This window comes from Meleagris gallopavo, chromosome Z, assembly GCF_905368555.1.
Source record: "Meleagris gallopavo chromosome Z, MGAL_WU_HG_1.1, whole genome shotgun sequence".
Classification (NCBI taxonomy): domain Eukaryota; kingdom Metazoa; phylum Chordata; class Aves; order Galliformes; family Phasianidae; genus Meleagris; species Meleagris gallopavo.
The window spans coordinates 13997020-14017819 of NC_139435.1; the positions used below are offsets into that span (position 1 = coordinate 13997020).

A 20800-nucleotide genomic window follows, 5' to 3' on the forward strand; every position below is an offset into this window, starting at 1 on the left:
ACGCCCCGTCCGCGCGCGAGGCTGGGGCCGCCGCGTGACCGGCTCCCGCGCTCCCCCCGCTCCTTCCGCGTTGTCCCACCGATCCGCGCTCCGCCCCCGCTCCGCCTTCTCCGGGCCCGCCACGCCGCCTCGCCCCAAGGTCGGTCAGTGCCGCGGCGGGGCCGGCGCCGGCGGCACGGCGGGTGGGTGCGGAGCGGAGGGGAGGAGCCGGGGCCGGGAGCGGCGCCGCGGGAGCTCCGCTTCGTTCCCGCGAGGAACGCGGGCGGGGTGGGGGAGACGGTGCGCTTCCGTAGCCGAGGAAGGGCGGCGGGCGCGGGGAGAAGGCGGCAACTGGCGGGCTTGGGGGTGCGCCCTGCGCGGGAGCCGAGACCGCGGCGGGGAGCGAGCGGCTGGGCCGAGATCAGCCGGGGGCCGCAGGGTATAAATGTCGGCGGGAGGCGCCGCTGGGGCGGCAGGACGGTGCTTCGCTGCCTTCCTAAGGGCGCGCGGTGGGTCTGGGAGCGAAGCGCCGTTCGCGGCCCTGTCCGGGTCGGGCGCGCCTCTTGCGCGGGGGGCTGCGGCCCTTCGGGGGCTCAGGCTTGGGCCCGGCTTGGTCTGGCCCCGGGGGCGGTCGGAACTCCTTGTTCAGAGCGATGGTTTGAAGAGAATGCGGTCCTGAGCCGCGGCGTGCCAACGTGTAGGTCAGCCTGCAAGGTCAGCTCTGTCGTGTCCTTGTTTAGCTCGATGGCTTTACTTCCTTCCTCTTCCCCTGCTTTACTCTGTTACCTCACTTCGAAAAAGTGGATTTTGTGTTCCAGCTGGCAAGAAAAGGTAGAGAAAAATGACTGCTTTATGGCGAGCGGCAGTCAACCAGACTTCAGCTGCTGAGTTTACATACCTTCGGTCTCCTGTCATTATTAACTGTCGCTTTGTTTCCACGTGCGCGGCAGGGATTCCATAGTGGCAAGGAGTCAGCTGGGAGGTCGGGGCGACATGGCGAGCCTTCTGCGTATTGCTGTCACTGGGTGCTCCGTGCCTGTCCTCGGTGCTGTGCTGCCACCCAAGGTGCACTCCACAAAGATGCCATGTTTGCGAATGTTTGGAACCCATCAGAGACTCTGGTCCCAGGCAGCCCCGAAGCCAGGTAAATGGCTGTTGCAAATAATCTCTTGTCTTAAAACTCGTTCAGATATGTTAGCATAGAAAAACCTTAATAAGGAGATTTAAGTCATGCCAGTGGCTGGCAGTTCAATTTTATGCTAGCTTACAAGGCTTTATATCAAAGGTGTTTGTCTTTAGTTTGAGTGCTGTGGATTCAAATACAAAGAGGTAGGTGGTCAGAACTTCTGCTGACACAATGTTTCTCTCAAGCACAATTAAATTATTTCTTTATTACCAGCCTGAGTTCCCCATGAGTTTTGGTAGTGTGGCTCTTTGTGTGAATGTAGAGGGAAATACATCCCTCACAAAGGGGGCACCTGAAAGCATAGCTGCATGCAGATGTTGTTATAACATCTGAAGAAAAATAATGTCTTTTTTTTTCCATGAAACTGTTTTATGTTGCAGCACCCTGAGGAATTTCTGGACTGCATCTTTATGGTTAGGGTTTGTTAGTATGTTTAAATAGATTAAATAAATATGACTTAGTATTGGTAATGGACAAGTTCAGATGTTTTCAGAAAAGAAGAAGAAGGAGGGTAGGAAGGGGGAGTCCTTGGTTCTAGTTTTTGATGTGAGCCTGGTGTATGAAAATCTATTTCTTCTTTTTTTTCTGTCCTACACTATATGTAGTCTGACAGGCAGAAGACTGGAGGTTATGTAAGAGTGCTTTAATTGTATTTTTGACCATTATCTTGTATAGGTCATGTATCCCTGAAAGAAAATAGGAAACCTGCTTCATTGCTAGTCCAGAGTCCTCGGTCTGAGACAGATAAGGTGGAGAGCTAGGCTGATTGTGCATGCAGTGCACCATAGGTGCTACATTAGCAGGTCTTCTGGAGGCATAGAAAAGTAGAGATGTTTTCTGTTTTGACAACGAAGGCTGTAAGAACATACCATAGAACTCAGATTTCTACCAATTCTGACAGTGGGTATTGTGTTTTGGAGTCCTTTTAAATCAGTGACATGGTGTTTGGGGCTTCTGAAAAAAATGTGTTGAGAGAAGATTGTTTGTTTATTCTGTCAACTCCTGATAGTCAGTATCGCATACCTTTTTATTAAAGTTGTGTGGTAATTTTTTTTTTCCATCTGACTGACAGTGTAGCAATCTGGAATCTATCGAAACTGATTAGAACATAGGATTATATCCCATTAATTTGTGATGCTTCTTTCCCCTCGCCCCCCACCCCAAATTAAGTATTTAAATGTGAGATGTGTCTGTCCATCTTACGATTGTAAATTGTCCCTTCGTTGAGCATATTAACCTGGGATGTAGGGAATGAGGTTCACAGTTCTTTCTCAAATGTCTCAGGAAAGGGCTCTTGTTTTGTGATGACTTTGACCACAAATTTGGTTGTGAAATTGAAATATCTCTTCAGTTTTTTTGAGTGTGTCTACGGGTTTTTTTCTTGTTTTTAGGAATTGATTTCATAAAATGGAGTGAGAAATCTAATGGTGTAGTATGTTTAAACACTCAGTGCTGTCATTTTTGACCTCTTGTAGAAGCCTTCATTGTGTACTGTTTATAATATTTCAATGGAGTTGTTTAATGCTGAGAATTATGAGGGTTGATAAGTCTTCTGGTTGATAATTAAGCTGTCCTTATGTTTCATTTTGGTAACATGAGATTCGTCATTCAGTAGAGGGCAAATCAAGGATAAAACAGTAATTGAATGACAGACGACCAGCAATAATGTAGCCTGTGTAAACTTCTATTTGCTTTTGAAACAAACTCCAGTAGCATATGAAATAACTACATTTTTTTCTTAGTTTTAGAAATTACGTTTGCTTAAGCTGACACTTGGGAAAATTGATGTAATATTAAGTATGATATGTTCTTGTAAAAGAATAGCACACTAATTCTTACTGAGCCTGTAGCTATTCATTGCAGTCTTTCAATTATGCTTTCATTTTGTCCTGAATATCTTATATACAGGGTTAACAGCTGTATGTGGAATGAAGGGATATGAAGTCAGTTGAATGGTAGATTTGGAGAATGGATATGTCTCTTATTGTTATTTACTTTGCTACTATTTTCTTTCTTTCTTGGAAACTAGGAATTTTAATGCAGGAGTAAGCAAATATTCCAGTTGCCAGCATCAGATGCTTCAGAAACAGATGCAGAACTTTTCCAAACCCTGGTAATAGGTGTTTATGGAGTAATTGGCTCTGAGATTTCTTGTACTTCCAGATTGGTTTGTCCACAAATCTGTGACTTTCACCCTATCTATCTTGGGATTATTGATGTCCTTTCTATTTTGATGTTTCCTTCTTAAAATTTTCTATTTTTTCTAAATCTTGCATATCTCTTTTTAACCCACAACAGTTCATTATTAATTCTATAGATAAGGTGCACATTATTCGTAAACCACATACATTCTCCTAACATTTTTTTTAAAGTCTGGTTACTTGTGTAAGAACAGGGCTCAAGTGTTTGTTTAATCTTCTGTATCATTCTTTTTTTTTTTTTTTTTGCCTACATCATATTGCTGTTCTTCGGAATTTGTCCTCATCTTCAGAACAGGTGAGATGGTTTGTTTAAAGCTGATGGGGGAGTAAACGTACCAATTAGGCAGGTTTCATATCCCATTTTACTCTCTCAGAAAATGTAGCTTATTTCTCCTTTCTCATTTCTCTGGGACAGTCTCTGATATTTGTTGATCCTGTTTTCCTACATGCTACTTCCTGAAATCAGGTTATGGAGATTTAAAAAAAAAAAAAAAAAAAAAAAGTATTTTTCTTTCGTTTTCTTCATAAAATATTCTGAACTTTCTTGATAGTTTTAATTTGGGATGTTCTTTTAACACTTGATTTGGATATGGAATAATCTAAGTGGAGAAGGTTCTTTTATAATTCTTCTTAATTGTTTGTCATTTGAAGCTTGGAGATCTAGATTTTATTTACCCAAAGTTTGAATCTATGCTTTGCACCTCTTCTCTTTACTCAGTGGAGATTATACTGAAAGGTTGAGAAGGCATAATAATGAGTGACTTATTTAAAATTACTTAATTCTTGTTAATTTTCTTAAATTCTAATACATATATGGGATACTAAGTTTCTAAGGCCTGTGAAAGTTAATGATTCTACTTTTGAAATTGGCAACATCATTTTTGCATAGATTCTTCGTATCAGAAAAAGTACGGTGCATCTCTTACTCAGTTAACAACAAATTCATAATTTTTATACGACTCAAAAACTGGTCAAGGAATGTGTAACACCATTTGTCTTTGGAAAATGTTATGGGTGTCATAAAGCAGTAAGTTACTAAAACATATTTAAAATGGCTCTTAAAAAGGTTATCTCATGTAGAGGCCTGGAAACTTGGAAGCTTCGTTCATTCAGCTTTAATCCCCGACAAAGATAACAGATGTAATTTCTTGAGGTGAAAACTAAATCAAGATCCTAAGTTTATAATTGCAGATTTCAGCCTTTTGGATCTAATGACTTAAATGAAACTGCTAAATTCAAATCTGTGTTTTGTGTTGATAGTCGGGATTCCTTCAGATATTTTATTCATCATTTCTTCACCTGAAGATTTAACAGATCTTTGCTTTGCATTTGTAGACGTCTGCTCGTTTTTGTTGTTCAATGATGTAGTAGATCAGAGGAATCTTTTCGAAAAGTATCCTATTCCTTCTGTAGATAAAGCAAACTGACATCTGTTTGGTTCATTTTTCACTCGTGTTCTGGTTGCTAGATATTTGGTAGTGAGACAGAGTAGAAAAGGGGACAGAAGAATGACACTTATTGGATGTTTGTCTCTGAAAGGACTGGAGGAGGATGTAGTCCTCAGTGCTGGTCTGTGATTGTTCTTAATGGAGAGGGTGCAAATGTTCTCTCTGTGAAAAATCTTTACCTGTGCTTACTGGATGCAACTCAATATAATGTTAAAGGAGGAAATGAGAAATTTGTCTCAGAGTACTTATTTGTGTCCCATCCTTCTGAGCCATTTGCTTTTCTGCTCTGCTATTCCACACAAAAACAAGTGAACAAAAATAGAATGTAAGTTTAACTTCTCATTCAGCCTTGGGTCTTAGCAGCTAAGAAATATGTATACACATTTTTGAGAAGTGTATAAGCTTTTATTAAATATCTGTGTGCCTTTAAATTTTATAACCATCCTTCTGTTCTCTGTATGCTGTTATTAATTTATTCCTTAATGTGTATTTGTTCACTGCAAAACTTAAAAAAGGTGAAAGGAAAGGTAACATTTTAGTTCATATATTCTCGGTGCTTCTTGAAAAGCTTTTTGCCTTCAGTCCTGGAGCTATTTATTTTCTGAAATTATGATTTTTTTTTTCTGGTATTTCAGCAAATTTCAGTAGTTTCATTTCTGCTTTTTAAAAGACGAGAGTTCACTCGTTAAGATGATTTAGTGAAAATCATAAGCAAGGCTTTTAACTGTTGAATACTGAGGAAAAGAGATGAGGGAAAAGGTCTCTTCAGAGAGCAAGAGTAATTTGTATAAATCACAGCAGCAGTTACTTTATCTTTCAAGTGGCCAGTGAGGCAGTGATTGAGATGCCCCTTATTACATGATGGCGTTCAGATGTCAGCATTGCTGTCAATCACTTTGGGTCTGTTGCTTGAAATGTGTGTTCTCACACTTGCTATGACTTATGTTCCATTAAAGCTTATTCTTTCAATTCGGTTTGCCTTGTAATTTGAATAATTGTTCTCCACCAAAATACAGATAGGTAATATATTAAATATCAAAACGCATGTCATTTAGATATTTACCATTAGTTTAATTTATAGAGAAAAATAAAAAAATAAAAATAGGAAGTAAAGCAGGTTGCTATATGGTTGTCTTTCATGTTGTAATCTTATTGATTATATTCAGTTGTTAGTTTTTTTTTCCTAATGGATGAGAAGTACAGATAATTGCTAAAAATTCTTGCTTAGATAACTCAGTATTTTCAAAATGTTACAAATTGAGACTATTTTGAGAATTTTTAACAACTGACATTTTTAGATTAAACTTTAAGCGTTTTGCAGTCCTAGTTATATTTCACTGATAGGTTTAGAATCAGAAACATAATCAATTTCCTCAATGTTCTCATAGTATGAAGTGGTTTTGATTTTGTTTTGATTGTTTCAATCTCAAACAAAAAAGCAAAAAGCAAGCATTACTAAAATGTGCAACATGTTACTTACTTGTCTGGTACAATTGATGTGATAACATGCAGAGTATTGGTGGCCAATTTAAAAGTGTATTTGTAATTTGAGTCTTGTATGTTTGACTTCTAGTATGACTGCCCGCTTAGGTTGCTGAAGCTACTTTTCATTAATGTGTATTCACTGTAGGCCTGTTCTATATGAATCTCAGAATCTAGATTTAAATTCTTCTGAGATATTTGTGAAAGCTGCTATATAGCAGGACCTGGGTGCATGCTATCTAACACAAACATGATGCAGTGTGGTATCTGATTATCCTGCCTGAGACTGTATTTATAAATAATGTATATAAACCACTGATGGGGATCTGAGGAGTTTAACTGTCGGGAGGGAGAGTACAGATTATTCATGAACAAAGTTAGATGTTTGCAGTTTGAAACCTTAAGCTAAAAGCGGCAAATTGAAACTTCTGCACTTTTCTGATCATATTCAGTAAAACTTGCAAGAGCTTTAAAGAAGGAGATAACATTGAAGAGAAATGCTGTTGAACAAACCAGTTGGCTGTTATTCCATGGTTCTTAAACTACTGCTAAATTCACATTTTTAATTTTCTGTAGCAACTTTTAGAGTTGTACATCAGCCTTTCAATATCGTTTGTGGTATACTTGTCACATTTGTAAATAATGACCAAAGACAACTGAAAGATGGTTTTGGTATACGTTTAAAAAAAGTTTAATTAGAATGCATTTCAGCTTAAACTCATTTGTTTACTTCTTCACTGTGAAGTTAAAAACCCTCTAAAACCCTCTGTAGTCACATTGTCTTAGCCTGGTTAGAATGAATTATCACCAGGATACCCCATGTTCTGTAATTGGAGAACTGTATGAAGTCTGATGGTTTTGAACCACAGTAAACTGTTGTTAGCACTGGGTGGATTGTACTTACTTGCTGGTACCTGAAATAAAAAGGATGTTTAGAAAGTCAGTCATTTGAGGAAATGTAAACTGCAACACTAGAAAAAGTAATTTTTTTTTGCCATCCCTGAAGTGATTGACTAAATGTGATGTGTCTGCATGTTTCTGTACAACAGTGAAGAATGCCATTAATAGCAATTTGGTTATCTTCTGTGCAGCTGACACTATCTTATCTTATCCTATCCACTCTCAAAGGAATCCCTTACAAACAACTGACTGTAGGTGTACCCAAGGAGATTTTTGAGAATGAGAAGAGAGTGGCTCTATCACCGGCTGGAGTTCAAGCCTTGATTAAGCAGGGCTTCAATGTTGTCGTGGAGTCTGGTGCTGGAGAAGCCTCCAAATTTTCTGATGATCATTACAGAGAAGTTGGAGCAAAAATCCAGGGCACTAAGGAAGTCTTGGCCTCTGATGTGATTGTAAAAGTAAGTGCTTTGTTTATATATTTCTTGCATTTGTATTGTGAAACTCACAGGTCAAACTTTTCTAATGGTCTTCTGAAAGCTCAGTATATATACTCCTTCTAAGTCTTTTTATTTGTTTATTCTAAGTTCTAATTTAATTCTGCCCCTATATCTCGCTTATACAGTTACGATACAAAATTGGTCAACAGCAGCATTGAAAAATTTCTTACCAAGCTTTAACTTGGGGGATTTGTGTTTTATAGAGAAAGGCTAACTAGTTCAAGATGCTAATCAGACAAGATACATGTTTTAAGGTTCTTCTGCTTTAAGATTAGCAACCTACAATTCCAAGTTACTCTTCAAAGAGAGTTGCTTAGAATTTTGAAGATGCAGGTGTCTAAGTCCAACAATCGCTCAGAAGCAGTGTATTTCATAATTATTTCCAATTAGAGTGTCAAGGAATACTGCTGAAAGTAAAGTTGCTTCAGATGTGTTAGGTTTTGCAGAGTCCTGAGAGGACAAATAGATCTTAATCACACTGAGGCTTCCTTTAAAGTTGTATTTGAGGTTGTACTGTCAGGGATGAATACGGTGTTTCTCAGTAGGTTTGTTTATAAAGAAAAGTGGTAAATTAAACATAAGTGGTAATTAAATATAAACAGATCAAGGTAATTATCTGCTGGATTTCATGCTTGAGATTCCCTGTATCCGATAATGCATTGCAAAATATGTTAGTGACCAGTTCAGAATAGCGGTTGAGCTTAATTAAAACCTATATTTAGAAATTTTGTTTGAAAATGGCTGTTTTTATAACAGCTGTGTGTAATTGCTGGTTAGAAGCAATGGGTGCATTGATTTTTGGAAGTATGTCCTGACTTTTATTGCTCTATCATCCATTTGCCTGAAGCTAATTCTAATAAGTCACAGAATGGCTTAGATTGAGGGGATCTTCAAGGTCATCTAGTTCCAACCCCCTGCCATAGGCAGGGCTGCCACCCACCGGATAAGGTTGCCCAGAGCTGCAGCGAACCTAGCCTTGAGCTCCTTCAGACATGGGGCACACACAGCTTCTCTGGGCAACCAGTTCTAGCACCTCATCACCCTCTGAGTAAGAAATGTCTTCCTAACATCATCTAACCTAAGTCTCTCCTCTTTCAGTTTTTAGCCATTTTTCATTGTCCTGTTACTATCAGACTGTGTGAAAAATCAGTCCCCTCCTGCTTGTAAGCTCCCCTCAAGTGCTGGAAGGCTGCAGTGAGGTCTCCCTGGAACCTTCTCTTCTCCAAGCTAAATATGTGCAACTCCATCAACCTGTCTTTGTAGGAAAGATGCTCCAGCCATTTGGCCGTCTTCATGGCCCCCTTCTAGACCCACTCTAACTGCTCTGCGTCGTTCCTGTACTTGGGCCTGAGACTTGGATGCAGTACTTCAGATGGAGCCTCACAAGGACAGAGCAGAAGGGGGGCAATCATTTTCCTCTCCCTGCTGACCATTCCTCCTTTGATGCAGCCCAGAAGGCCTGCTGTATCCATGCCTGGAAGAGCACAGTGCTGGCTCATGTCCGGCTTTTAGTTCGTTAGGACAAGCAAGTCCTTCTCTGCAGTGTTGCTGTCAATGAGTTCTCCTAGTTGTTACTCATATCTGGGATTGCCTTGTCAAACCTCATTAAATTCTCATGTTCCCACTAAATGTACTGCAGCTAATAAGTACAGTTACTCAGATTAGTTGTGTAAACAGTCTTTGATATACTTCCCTCCTTGTGTACATTGTGGACAGGAATGAACAAACTGCAAGCTAGAAGAAAGGAAGTGAATTGTGCACTGATGTATTTCAACTGATTAATTTGGAAACTTCTCTCTTTTTTCAGGTGAGGGCTCCTATGCATAATCCAGCCTTAGGTGTACACGAGGCAGACCTTTTTAAGACAGCACCTACCCTGATTAGTTTTATCTACCCAGCACAAAATCCAGACCTCCTGAAAAAACTTGCAGAAAAAAGAACTACTGTCTTGGCTATGGATCAAGTTCCACGGGTCACCATTGCTCAGGGATATGATGCACTTAGCTCCATGGCGAATATTGCTGGGTATGATACGTTTTTTTTTGGTTGTTGTTGTTACTGTTGTTAATAGAAGACATAATTGCAGAATGATGTGTATTTTCAGGTAACTCTGCTGATGTTAACTTGGTGTCCAGTCACCCATTCCAGGACGGCTATAAAAGCAGATGTGGTGAAAGAAATAGCAAGGTTAAGCACTTTGCCCTAAGCCGTGTATATCCAAAGAGTTAGATCATCTTTTTTCTGAATGTGTGCTTGCTTGCTTAAGTGAGCTTTCTGCAAAGTAGTAAACTTTCTTCATTCTGTGCATGCTGTAGGCAAATGTATGTCCTTTTGATGGCTGTTTTGAATGGAATTGTAGTTAGCCTGAGAAAATACTGAAATATGTTCTTCCTTATTCAACAGTTACAAAGCTGTTGTATTGGCAGCAAATCACTTTGGTCGGTTTTTCACGGGTCAGATCACAGCTGCTGGTAAAGTTCCTCCAGCCAAGGTATGTGCAGATGCTGCTCCAGAATAATAAGTAAGTTTGTGAACACAGTTAACCACTGCTGAAAATTGTGAAAGGCTTTTTTCTTGCTTTGAGACTAACTGTAGAAACTTCAGAAGCCTGTGTTACTATTTCCATATAAGTTTTTGCTGACTGATTATAGTGGTTTTTTGGGGGGAAAGGATAGAATAATTCAAATTTTATTCACATTTGCTTAGTTTTGAACTTCAGACTAGATGTACATGTTTTTTTTGTTGTTGTAGTTGTTGTTGTTTTCTTTTTTTTTTTTCTTTAACAGACTGGGAAAGGCAAGGAAGCAGTTAGGAAAAATCAGAGATGTTGAGATTTTTGGTGTGCTGAAGTCTTTGCCCAAATTCCAGTTTCAGTGGAATTGTAGGTAGATTGTGGGATGAAGATACACGAAATTAAAAAACTTAAAAAAGAGGAGGGATGAGGGGAAACCTGTGTCTAGTTACATGAATTATTAGCCACAAATGAGTTGGCTCCCAGATAGATGAAGCTAGGTGTTAAATCTTTTAAAGTGTTAACATTTACAGGGCAACATTACTGAAGCAGTTCTTGGTTCTATGTCATAAGGTAAATCCTTGGAATGACTGTGTGTAATAGAGTTTATCTGTTGTTGTGAAAGTGGCATATTGTTGCTACTTTTCTAACCAGCTCTACTTCTAGCTTTTGCTTTAATCTGGATGATGTTGTCATTCTAGGTCTTGATCATTGGAGGAGGAGTTGCTGGCCTGGCTTCTGCAGGAGCAGCTAAATCAATGGGTGCAGTGGTTCGTGGTTTTGATACCAGGTGAGTGTGTGAGAATAGTAATAGTAATCTAAAATTATTCTAAGATAAAGTATTTTGAAGCGGTATTAAGTGGAAGCACTTGTTCTGTGTTAAATCAGAATTCCTTTCCTAGCATTTTTTATTCCTACATTGTTTCTTAATCTTTTTATTCCCTCAAAAAGCAAAACTTTCAAAGATCTCATTAAATCATTCATCACCTTATGAATCAAAAATTGTTGCTTTATGAAAATGATAAGGGCTATCATGTAATGTAACGCAAATTACAGGTGTATGGGATAACTCTTGAAAACAATTCTGCCTGTGAAAAACAGACTTTCTGGTATTTTCCCCTTCACAGATTAAATACAGAGTCACGAGCTATGGAATGTATGTCACCTATCTTACACATCTAACTTTGGGCTATAGGCTGGTACAATTGAGGCAAGAGAAATGAGTGAACAGATGCAGTCAACAGTTAAGTTCCCAGCTCTGATTCTATTTTTGGAGAACTCTACTGGTAGTACAGAAAGCCTGCCTGTTTGACTGCCTTCATTCCTCATCCAAGAGTCATCATTAGGGCTCTAAATTTACTGATGCAAATGACCTAAAATAAGCTTTAGATTTCTTGACTGAACTCTAATATGAAACAGATCAGAAAAGTCACGGTGGATTGAGCTACTTCTAAAAATGCATTTCCGTTTTTATGTTATATATATATTATATATATATATTTTTTCCTCTTCCCTCTCAATTTTTTCTTCTTAGGGCTGCAGCTCTGGAACAGTTTAAGTCTCTTGGTGCTGAGCCCTTGGAAGTAGACATAAAGGAATCTGGAGAGGGTCAGGGTGGTTATGCAAAAGAAATGTCTAAAGAGTTTATTGAAGCTGAAATGAAACTCTTTGCCAAACAGTGCCAAGATGTTGATATTATCATCACTACAGCACTTATTCCAGGTATGGAAGAGTTATATATTCTCTGTGTGAACACGTATCTTTTCTCTGATGAATATCTGTGTTTAAAGAAATTATTTTTTCCCTACTCTTCTTTGACTCAACACCGTATTTTCTTATTCGTAGGGAGTAGATAGTAAAAATGTAAGGAGAAAATATTCTCTTGTTTACTACATCTCACCTGCTTCTGTGCACTGAAACAAGTTCAGTTCAAGCAGCAGTGTCTTTTGTGATTAAAATGCAGTGAGACAGTGCTTAGGTTTCAGTGCTCTACATTATGTAATGTCAGTCTTTTAATAGCTTATGATGTATTATTTCCTCCCCTCCCTTTCCACCCTCTGACTTGAATTGTAGGATTGGATGTTGTCTGTTCACTGAGGACAAAATTGGACTTTGCAGCTTTATTGTCATGCTGCCCATGTACACTTACTTTATTTATATGCTTGGTAGCAAGATATTTATATAAACAAATCTTCTGACATTTCATCCTAGGTACTCAAGTTTATAGAGATAGCACAGGAGAACCTGCCTCCTGAGCTTTACAAATAAAAGCTGTATTTTTTTTATTTACTTGCCATCTCGTCAGGTAAAAAAGCTCCTGTCTTGTTTAAGAAAGATATGATTGAATCTATGAAAGAAGGTTCAGTTGTTGTGGATTTAGCTGCAGAAGCTGGGGGAAATATTGAGACAACAAAGCCTGGAGAACTGTATGTTCATAAGGTGAGCATCTCGTGCACATCATTCTCTGTTGCGTAAATTCACATTTGTCCTATTTGATGAAGTGTATGCTGAAAATGAGTAGCTGCTTTTTCTGTTTAGACTTAAATAGTCCTTTATGCTTGCAGTTGATTGTGAATCATCTATTTCTTTAATAATTTGAAGATTTTTAAAGAAACAAATACAGTTGTGTAGTAGTAATTAGGCTGGTAAGTAAAGAAGTGTTAGTTTTCCAAGACCAGTGATTTGTCTCTGCTTATCTGAGAGTGTGGTCAGTTATCTTTTGTCTTCATCTACCTAGAGCAATGGCAATAGCTTCTTTGACTTGTTTATTACTTTCTGTAACTAAGGTTGTAACTGGTACAGCTAAACAGATTCAGACTATGTCAGTGTTTATAACAATGCAGTCTCTGGCTTAGCTTAATGTAATTTAAGCTTCAGGAAGTCTCACCAGCTTGAATGTATCTCTCTTAGAGTATCCGAACCACTTGTTACCCAAACTAGAAGTAGCATTAAATTAATTTTGACCTAGACTGAATTAACTACTTTTTTTTTTTGTTTAGCTCCAATATTCTTTGCCCTCTGAGTGCATGTTTTCTATTCATACGTTTTTTTTCTTTTTTGTTGTTTAATTTATACAAGAAATCTACAAATATATGCGTGTTAAGGTTGAAAATAGCACACTTCCAAGTTTGTTATTTGGTAATATAAAGGCATAATACTGTTACTGTTGTGCTATATCTGTACAGGCCTGTATGGGTATCACATGAGTAACACATTGTATTAGCTTTTGATTTTCTATGACTTTTGAAGTTGTTGCTTAAAAAGTGAATTTGCAGTGTGTAGGATAGAAATAAACAGATACTTGCATGAAGAATTTATATGGGGCACTTTTAATCAGAAGTATAGTACACTAGCACTGAGCTATGGAAAAGAGCAGCAGTGCAGAACTACAAGCAACGTGCAGAGCATTGCATCGAGTAGCTAGTATTCTTGGAAGTATGTGTGGATCTTAGCTGTAGCTTGTACAAGCAGTGTTTTAAGATGTATCTGCTTGAGCATGAGGGATTTATGCTAGCTTCCATTCTCCATATCTTCCAAAAGCTCAAGAGCCTGACAGCCAAATATACTCAGCTTTGCTCTTAAATAGTTGTGGATACACTGCGCACTTACATAAATGCAACCTTAAGCATGTTTCCTGTACAGTTTAGTAGCTCTAAGAGAGCTCCTTTTGCCTCTTTGTTAGCTATAAAATTGCCTCCAATGTGTGCCTTCAAGAAGGACTGAGATAACGCCAAATGTTGGGTAGGATTAATCTGTTATCAGGTTGATTTAAGAAGCAAAGAATGGTAGGAATAGGGAGAAGATAAGCTCTTCCACCAATATGTCCTCCTCTCTTTGAAGGCTTGTTGCTTATAGCATTTAATGTGTTGGATTTAATCACGTTGAATTGTCTAAGTAACTCTCGTTAAACTAATTATGTTAGATCTGTAAATAATGCAGAAGAAATGAAACTGTGGATATGTATATCCAGAAGGCTGTGTTGGAAGAGATACTGCTGCTTTAGAGACTAAACTAGTCCTTGGTATTTTACTTGAATCTCTTTCAGGGTGTTACACACATTGGCTACACAGACTTACCGAGCAGAATGGCTACTCAGGCCAGTACTCTGTATTCCAATAATATTATCAAACTACTAAAGGCTATTAGTCCTGACAAAGAGAACTTCTACTTTGATCCAAAAGATCAGTTTGATTATGGTACTCTGGATCATGTAATTAGAGGCACTGTAGTAATGAAGGTAAGTCAGTAAACGTTCCGATTTTAGCTTATGAATATGTATTTTTGCGTTTATCTGTCTCCTTAGAATGCATTCAGAGATAATACATACTGACAGCTCTCGGAGGTGGTTTGCTGGACAGCATAGGTAGTCATATTTGTATTCAGTTGAATATTCCTCTTGTCTTTTTTTGTGAAGGGAAACCTCTTTGCTTCTTTTCTTGTTTAAGCAGATATCTAATTAATCTACTGTTGGAAAATAGGAAGACTGTTAAATTTGCGTGTTGTTTTCGTGTGGTTAAAAAACATAATTATTTAAAACATTTTTATAACATTACTACAGGACCAGAAAACTTTTTTTCTTAAATACATGTATTTTCTTCATATAACTTCAGAATTAAAACAAACAATCAAAAAAAACAGAATACGTATCAGGAAAAACCTCAATAAACCAAAAACCCAAAGGAACTTGAATATTCAGGATACTCTCAGCTCAACTAGGAAATAGTAAAAACTGCACATGGGCTCTACTTATGGTATGCAGAACACATTAAGCTCTGTTAGGTGGGTAAGAGGTATCCATTTCTGTTGAGTTTTTCTAGATAAGATTACAAGATTTTTGCCTTGTATATAAATATCTGCTTTAGAAGAAGCTTATGTTGCTGTCAATTGTCAGACCACTGAGGGAATGTATACAGCTTTTAGATCTGACAACTTCAATAATTGCTCTTCCAAGGACCTGAGAACAGGAAGAAATGTAAGACGTGTGTATGAGACATTCCTGAGCTCTAGGGAGACTGTGATTACAGTCCTGATCTGTAGCAGAATTTGCTGTTTTCAAGACTTCATTTTATTTTGGTTAAGAGTTTTCCATTTAAGGAGCTTTCCCACTTTGTTTTGGTTACTGCTTTCAAGACCTAAGCTTTGCGTCCATCTGGCGTCCATGGACGCCATTACTAAAGGGTGTTAAAAAATATTTGAACCAGTGTGGTTAATTTAGTCAGGATGTGCTACTCCTTCAGCTTTGTAAACTTCTAATGTAGAAAACGGAAAATACTTCTGTGTCATGGCTCTGAGTCGTTCAGCCTTCACAGAGTTACAGAATTAAGAACAGTAGACTCTTCTATCTATAAAGCAGCTAGTATGTCAGAGTTAACAGTAAATATCTGTTATTAGGATGGCAAGGTGATTTTTCCAGCACCTCCACCAAATAACATTCCCCAAGGAGCCCCTGTGAAGCCGAAGACTGTAGCGGAGCTGGAAGCAGAAAAAGCAGCTACTATTACACCTTTTAGAAAAACTATGACTAGTGCATCTGTATACACAACAGGTAGGCAATTTCCAGAGTTGGAGAATCACTGTAGAGTACTCCTGATTTGGCTAATATTTTTAAGTGACTCATCACCTTACTCATTGAATTTAATAATTGACTCAGAGAGCATTTGGTTGGCTGGTGAATCCTAGTGGAAAGTTAGTACTGTGTGATTATCTTTTTTGAGAGAATAAAATTCTAGAAACTTAACCAAAAGTATTAACACTTCAAACAGCACTGACTCACGCTGTATGCATTTGCTTTCTTATTTAAATATCAGTTACATTTCTGAAGGACTCTTGCTTGGTTAAAATATGTATTTTTTTTTTTTCAGCAGAATAAACCTAGTATCATTATTTTCTTTGGTCTATAATGTACTGTGTAAGTCTTAATATCTACAGTTTTTCTTTAAGTATTGGGTATATAACACTGTCTTGACAAGCAAATACTAGGTGTTCCTGTCATTAAGTATCTTTATCTTGTGCTCATTAGAATTTCTACGCAAGGGAATTAATGAATTGAGTATTCTTAAATCTTAGCTCTGTTCTTCATGTTTTGTGTTTAATGAGTAGTAATACTCTCAGCATGATTATTACTATTTTTGTGTGGAACAATAGATAAACAAGAGTAAGTGTTAAGGTAGAACCATATCCCAGCATCCTCATCTGCATTCACAACACAAACATCCATGTTATGTTTGTTATTTTTAGTTTCAGAAGAAACCTGAAGAGTTTTGTCATAGATAATCCAGCATATACTGAATAAAGTCTGTGCACAGAACTTTATTTAGCTAAAAAGCACAGTGCTGGACTCCTGTTGTGCAGTGTTTAAATGTAGGAAACCACTTAAAAGTTATTGAAAAGTTTTACCGTGCTTCTCTTCTAGGTCTAGCTAGCATGCTAGGACTTGGTATTGTTTCTCCTAATAATGCCTTCACTCAAATGGTGACAACATTTGGCCTAGCTGGAATAGTAGGATACCATACAGTATGGGGTGTGACTCCTGCTCTTCACTCTCCACTCATGTCAGTGACTAATGCCATTTCAGGTAAGTAGCAGTTATACAGCTACTTGTTCTCGATTTGAAATAGGAACAACTCCTTTGTAAACTTCAGACAGAAATCTGTTGATTTGCCTTTTGGAATGCCAAAGGGTGTAGTACTGCTTTCCATCCTTTCAATCCTTTCATGAATTGCAAGGATGACTGAAAAATACTATTCCCAAGAATACTTTTTTTTTTCTTTCTCAGAAGAAAGACAAATGTCGTGTTCTAGTGCTTTCTTTTTTGTTGTTGTTGTTGTAACAACCTTTTAATTCTTAAGCCATTTGTTTTACTTGGGCTGCTGCAATCTTCCCTTCCATGCAACATTTCTTTTCCTTCTTTATATCCATAGTGTTGCCCTGAAAATAACTTGTCTTTCTTATTTCCTGCTTCTCTTCATTTCCTCTTCTCAAAATATGTACTTTAGAACCAAGTGAAAATTTCTAATGGGAATCTGTAAGATTGGTGACATTATAAATATTTCAGATAAGGAGAGGGGGAGAAGCTGTGTGTGTCTTCGTGACAGACCCCAAATCTGATCTATCTATTTTGACCTCTGAAAGCAATTTCTTTATTGAACCTGTACTCAAAAGCTGACTGTACACATCTCACTGCACCTCAAAATTACATTCACATGCTAATTATTTTTTTTAGAAATATGTTTGTATTAATACAAGATCACTGTTAATTTAAGATCATGGGAGTCTTTGTTTAAATGCTAATATGTAGAATAAGGGTTACAATTTCAGTTCATTGGTATATGACAGCTGAAAGGAAGCTTTCTATAGGTATAGAATCTTATAAATTTTAGTAAAGATATATTTTTTCTCTTTTGAACAGGACTAACTGCAGTTGGTGGGCTGGTATTGATGGGAGGAACCTATTTCCCTGAAAATGCTCCACAAAGTCTAGCAGTTCTTTCAGCATTTATCTCTTCAGTCAATATTGCAGGTATGAATTATAGTCTTTTTCTTAAGGATATCTTACAGCACTTCTGTAATTCTTCTGTTTCTTTTTACCTTTAAATGGATAAACTTGAGAAGTTACTATTCTGGCAATAGAATCTAATAGCATCTACTGCTAAAGGGAAAAATAAACAAAACAAATTTAACAGTAGCTAATATGTCTAGCTCTCACTCCCTGTGGTAACTTATTTTTTTAAGGAAGGATTTAAGTGTGCATTTTTCATTTACAGTATTACTTGAGTGATCACTGATATGAAGTCTATTTTCCTTTATACCCCCAGATGGTACTGCATTTCACCTCGTATCCCTTATTCCACTTGAGAAATGTACCAGTGGCATGGAACAAAGTTATGCTTTATCTTCAAAAGTCCCAGCTTAATAGTATAAATGTGAAAATAAGTCATGTGGCTTAGAAGTACTGTTTTTTGCCAGTGTAGACAGGGAGAAGGGTGGAGTCATAAGCTAGACTGTATGCTATCATCAGCATAGAATATGAAGCCAGAGCAAGTCCTCCAAGCTTTCAGACTCCTTTTCTTATGAATTTCTTCCAAACATTAAAAAAGACAACAGCATCTAACCCTGATTGCACCTTTATTTTCAGTTTACTTACTTTCTGAAATTAATAGTTTTGTGTGGTAGTATGATTTAACCAAGTACTTCTCTTATAGCTTGGCACATATTGTCAGATTTTTTTTTTTTTCTAAATTGTTGACTTCTTTTTTGGCTAGGTGGGTTTCTGGTTACACAGAGAATGCTGGATATGTTCAAACGTCCTACAGATCCTCCTGAGTACAACTACTTGTACCTACTTCCTGGTGGTGTATTTGTAGGAGGCTATGCAGCTGCTCTCAGTGGTGGCTATAGCATTGAACAGGTAAGAAGATTACCCGAGACTTAGCTCGCTATTCCCAATGTGATATCTTCTTCGGTACTTACGCTGTAGAGATATAAATTGGAAATTAGCTATCAGAGTTTTTCACCAGTTACATATTTTCAGAAGGCCAATCTGCAGTTGATTAACTTTTAATTAGTAATTCTACTGATTTTAAAGGCTTATTATTTTCTCAGAAGCTGCAAGTAACTTGTTATTCATTGGACAGCCTTCTTAATTTACAGCTTGAATTGTAAATTAACTATAGAAACCTACTCTGTAGAAACCTACTTTGTGCTCTAGCATTGAGTACAGTTTTGAGCAGTATACTACAAGTACATAAAACTATTAAAGAGCACCAAAGGAGGGATATGAAGATGGTGAGGAATCTGGAGGGCAAGGTGTGAGAGGAGGGGCTGAGGTCTCTTGGTTTGTTCAGCCCAGAGAAGAGCATATTGAGTGGAGATCTCATGGTGGCCTCCAGCTTCCTCATGAGGGAAGCAGAGGGGCACATAAACTCAGCTCGTAAGACACAGAAAATTTTAATAAATAACACATTTTAATTGGTCAAAATCACATCTCTTCAACACATTTTCAGTCAAGATTTTCAGTTAGGCACAAGCCATCTGATGTTCTGTAGAAAAATGCCGTGCTGTGTAATAATGAGAAACTTCCTGATAATGTTATGCACTTTGTGATGCATGCATATCAATGTTCTTATTTTAAAGATGATGTATCTGGGCTCAGGCTTATGCTGTGTTGGTGCCCTGGCTGGTCTGTCCACCCAAGGAACAGCTCGTCTAGGAAATGCTTTGGGAATGATTGGTGTTGCAGGAGGTTTAGCAGCAACTCTAGGAGGCCTTAAGCCCTCACCTGAATTGTTGGCTCAGATGTCAGGTGCAATGGCACTTGGTGGCACCATAGGTACGTATGTTATTCTTTAAACTAATGAATATATATTCAGTACCTGCATTTACGTAACCTCTAGATATACCATATTTTGTGTAGGTCAGGTGAATTGACTGTTTGTGGTGGTTTCACTTGCGTGGACAGCTGAGCTCCACCACAGGGCTATCTTATGTCTCCTCAAAAGAACAGGAGAAGGAAATACACTGGAGGACTCAAGCACTGAGATAAGGACAAAGATCACTCACCAGTTACTGTCACAGGCGAAACAGATGCAGCACAGAGAGATTAATGTAATCTGTTGCCTATTGCTAGCAGACCAGCGCAGTGAGAACTAAAACAAAAACACTCCCGTCGTCCCCCCTCTTTCCTACCACCTCCTCCTGAGTGCTACAAGGAATGGGGGCTGCAGTCAGCCCTTAACACTTCATCTCTGCTGTTCCCCCAAGGTCACGCTTTGCTCCTACTGCACGCAGTCTCCCTCCCACTGGGTGTCACCCATCTGGAACCTCATGGGCTTCCCACAGGCTGCAGCTTTCCGAGCACTGCCCCATTATGGCTCCATATTATAGGGCTTATCCATTAGTCTTATCCACTGTGCTCCAGCACAGTGATGCATAGGTGGTAGCTCCCCCAGTCACCTGCTCTGCTGCAAGCTGCTCCTCTCAAGCTGCAGCTCAGGCCTGGGGCTACTCCTTTGTGGGCTCTTCGTGGGCTGTGGTCTCCTTCATGCTGCATCTGCTGCTGCACTGTGGCTGCAGGTGGAGATATGCTCCATGTGATGCCTGTGGGCTGCATGGGGCTATGCTGCTCCACTGGGGGCCTCTCTTGGGCTACTGGGGAGTTCTGCTCTGTGCCTGGAATACCTCCTGCCCTTCTTCTGCACTGACCTTGGTGCCTGTAGGGCTATTTCTCTCAGCTTTTCTCCCAGCTGCTGATACACAGTAGTTTTTCCCTTTGTTATAGATGTTCTCCAAGGTCAAACCCAGTGTTGCTTATGGCTTGGCTCTGTCTAGTGTGGGGGGGAGCCTGCTTTAGCAGGATTGGACGTACATGGTCTTCGGAGGTCTCTTCCAACACCTGTGTTTCTGTGGCTCTGATCTGACATGAGGCAGCTGTGAGCAGAGCACAACAGAGCCTGCACCTGTAGAACCCTGCTAGCTAAACATCGCTACATAAGTCCAGTTCACTATTTTATATCTATTACTTGCTCATGTTATTTTGCAAGTATGTGAATGGAAAATTACAAGTCCCAGGGCATTTATTGATGCATCAAGACATGATA

The 20800-nt window shown here is 38.7% G+C and overlaps 1 protein-coding gene across 5 annotated transcripts in view; it reads left to right on the plus strand.

The window, feature by feature from the left end:
- Positions 1–2: 2 nt before the first annotated feature.
- The window catches only part of NNT (nicotinamide nucleotide transhydrogenase), a 43629-nt gene continuing 22831 nt past the window's right edge, over positions 3–20800 (plus strand). Inside the window, exons 1-14 of one of the 5 annotated variants that reach the window (XM_085213329.1) lie at positions 3–139; positions 930–1123; positions 7425–7654; positions 9501–9718; positions 10097–10184; positions 10907–10995; positions 11740–11927; positions 12511–12644; positions 14251–14442; positions 15597–15750; positions 16618–16779; positions 17614–17724; positions 18467–18612; positions 19338–19533. In XM_085213329.1, the coding sequence (XP_085069455.1) occupies positions 973–1123; positions 7425–7654; positions 9501–9718; positions 10097–10184; positions 10907–10995; positions 11740–11927; positions 12511–12644; positions 14251–14442; positions 15597–15750; positions 16618–16779; positions 17614–17724; positions 18467–18612; positions 19338–19533 (2059 nt within the window). In that variant the 5' untranslated portion in view covers positions 3–139; positions 930–972. The other 4 variants (XM_085213333.1, XM_085213332.1, XM_085213330.1 and 1 more) reach the window with 4 other exon arrangements.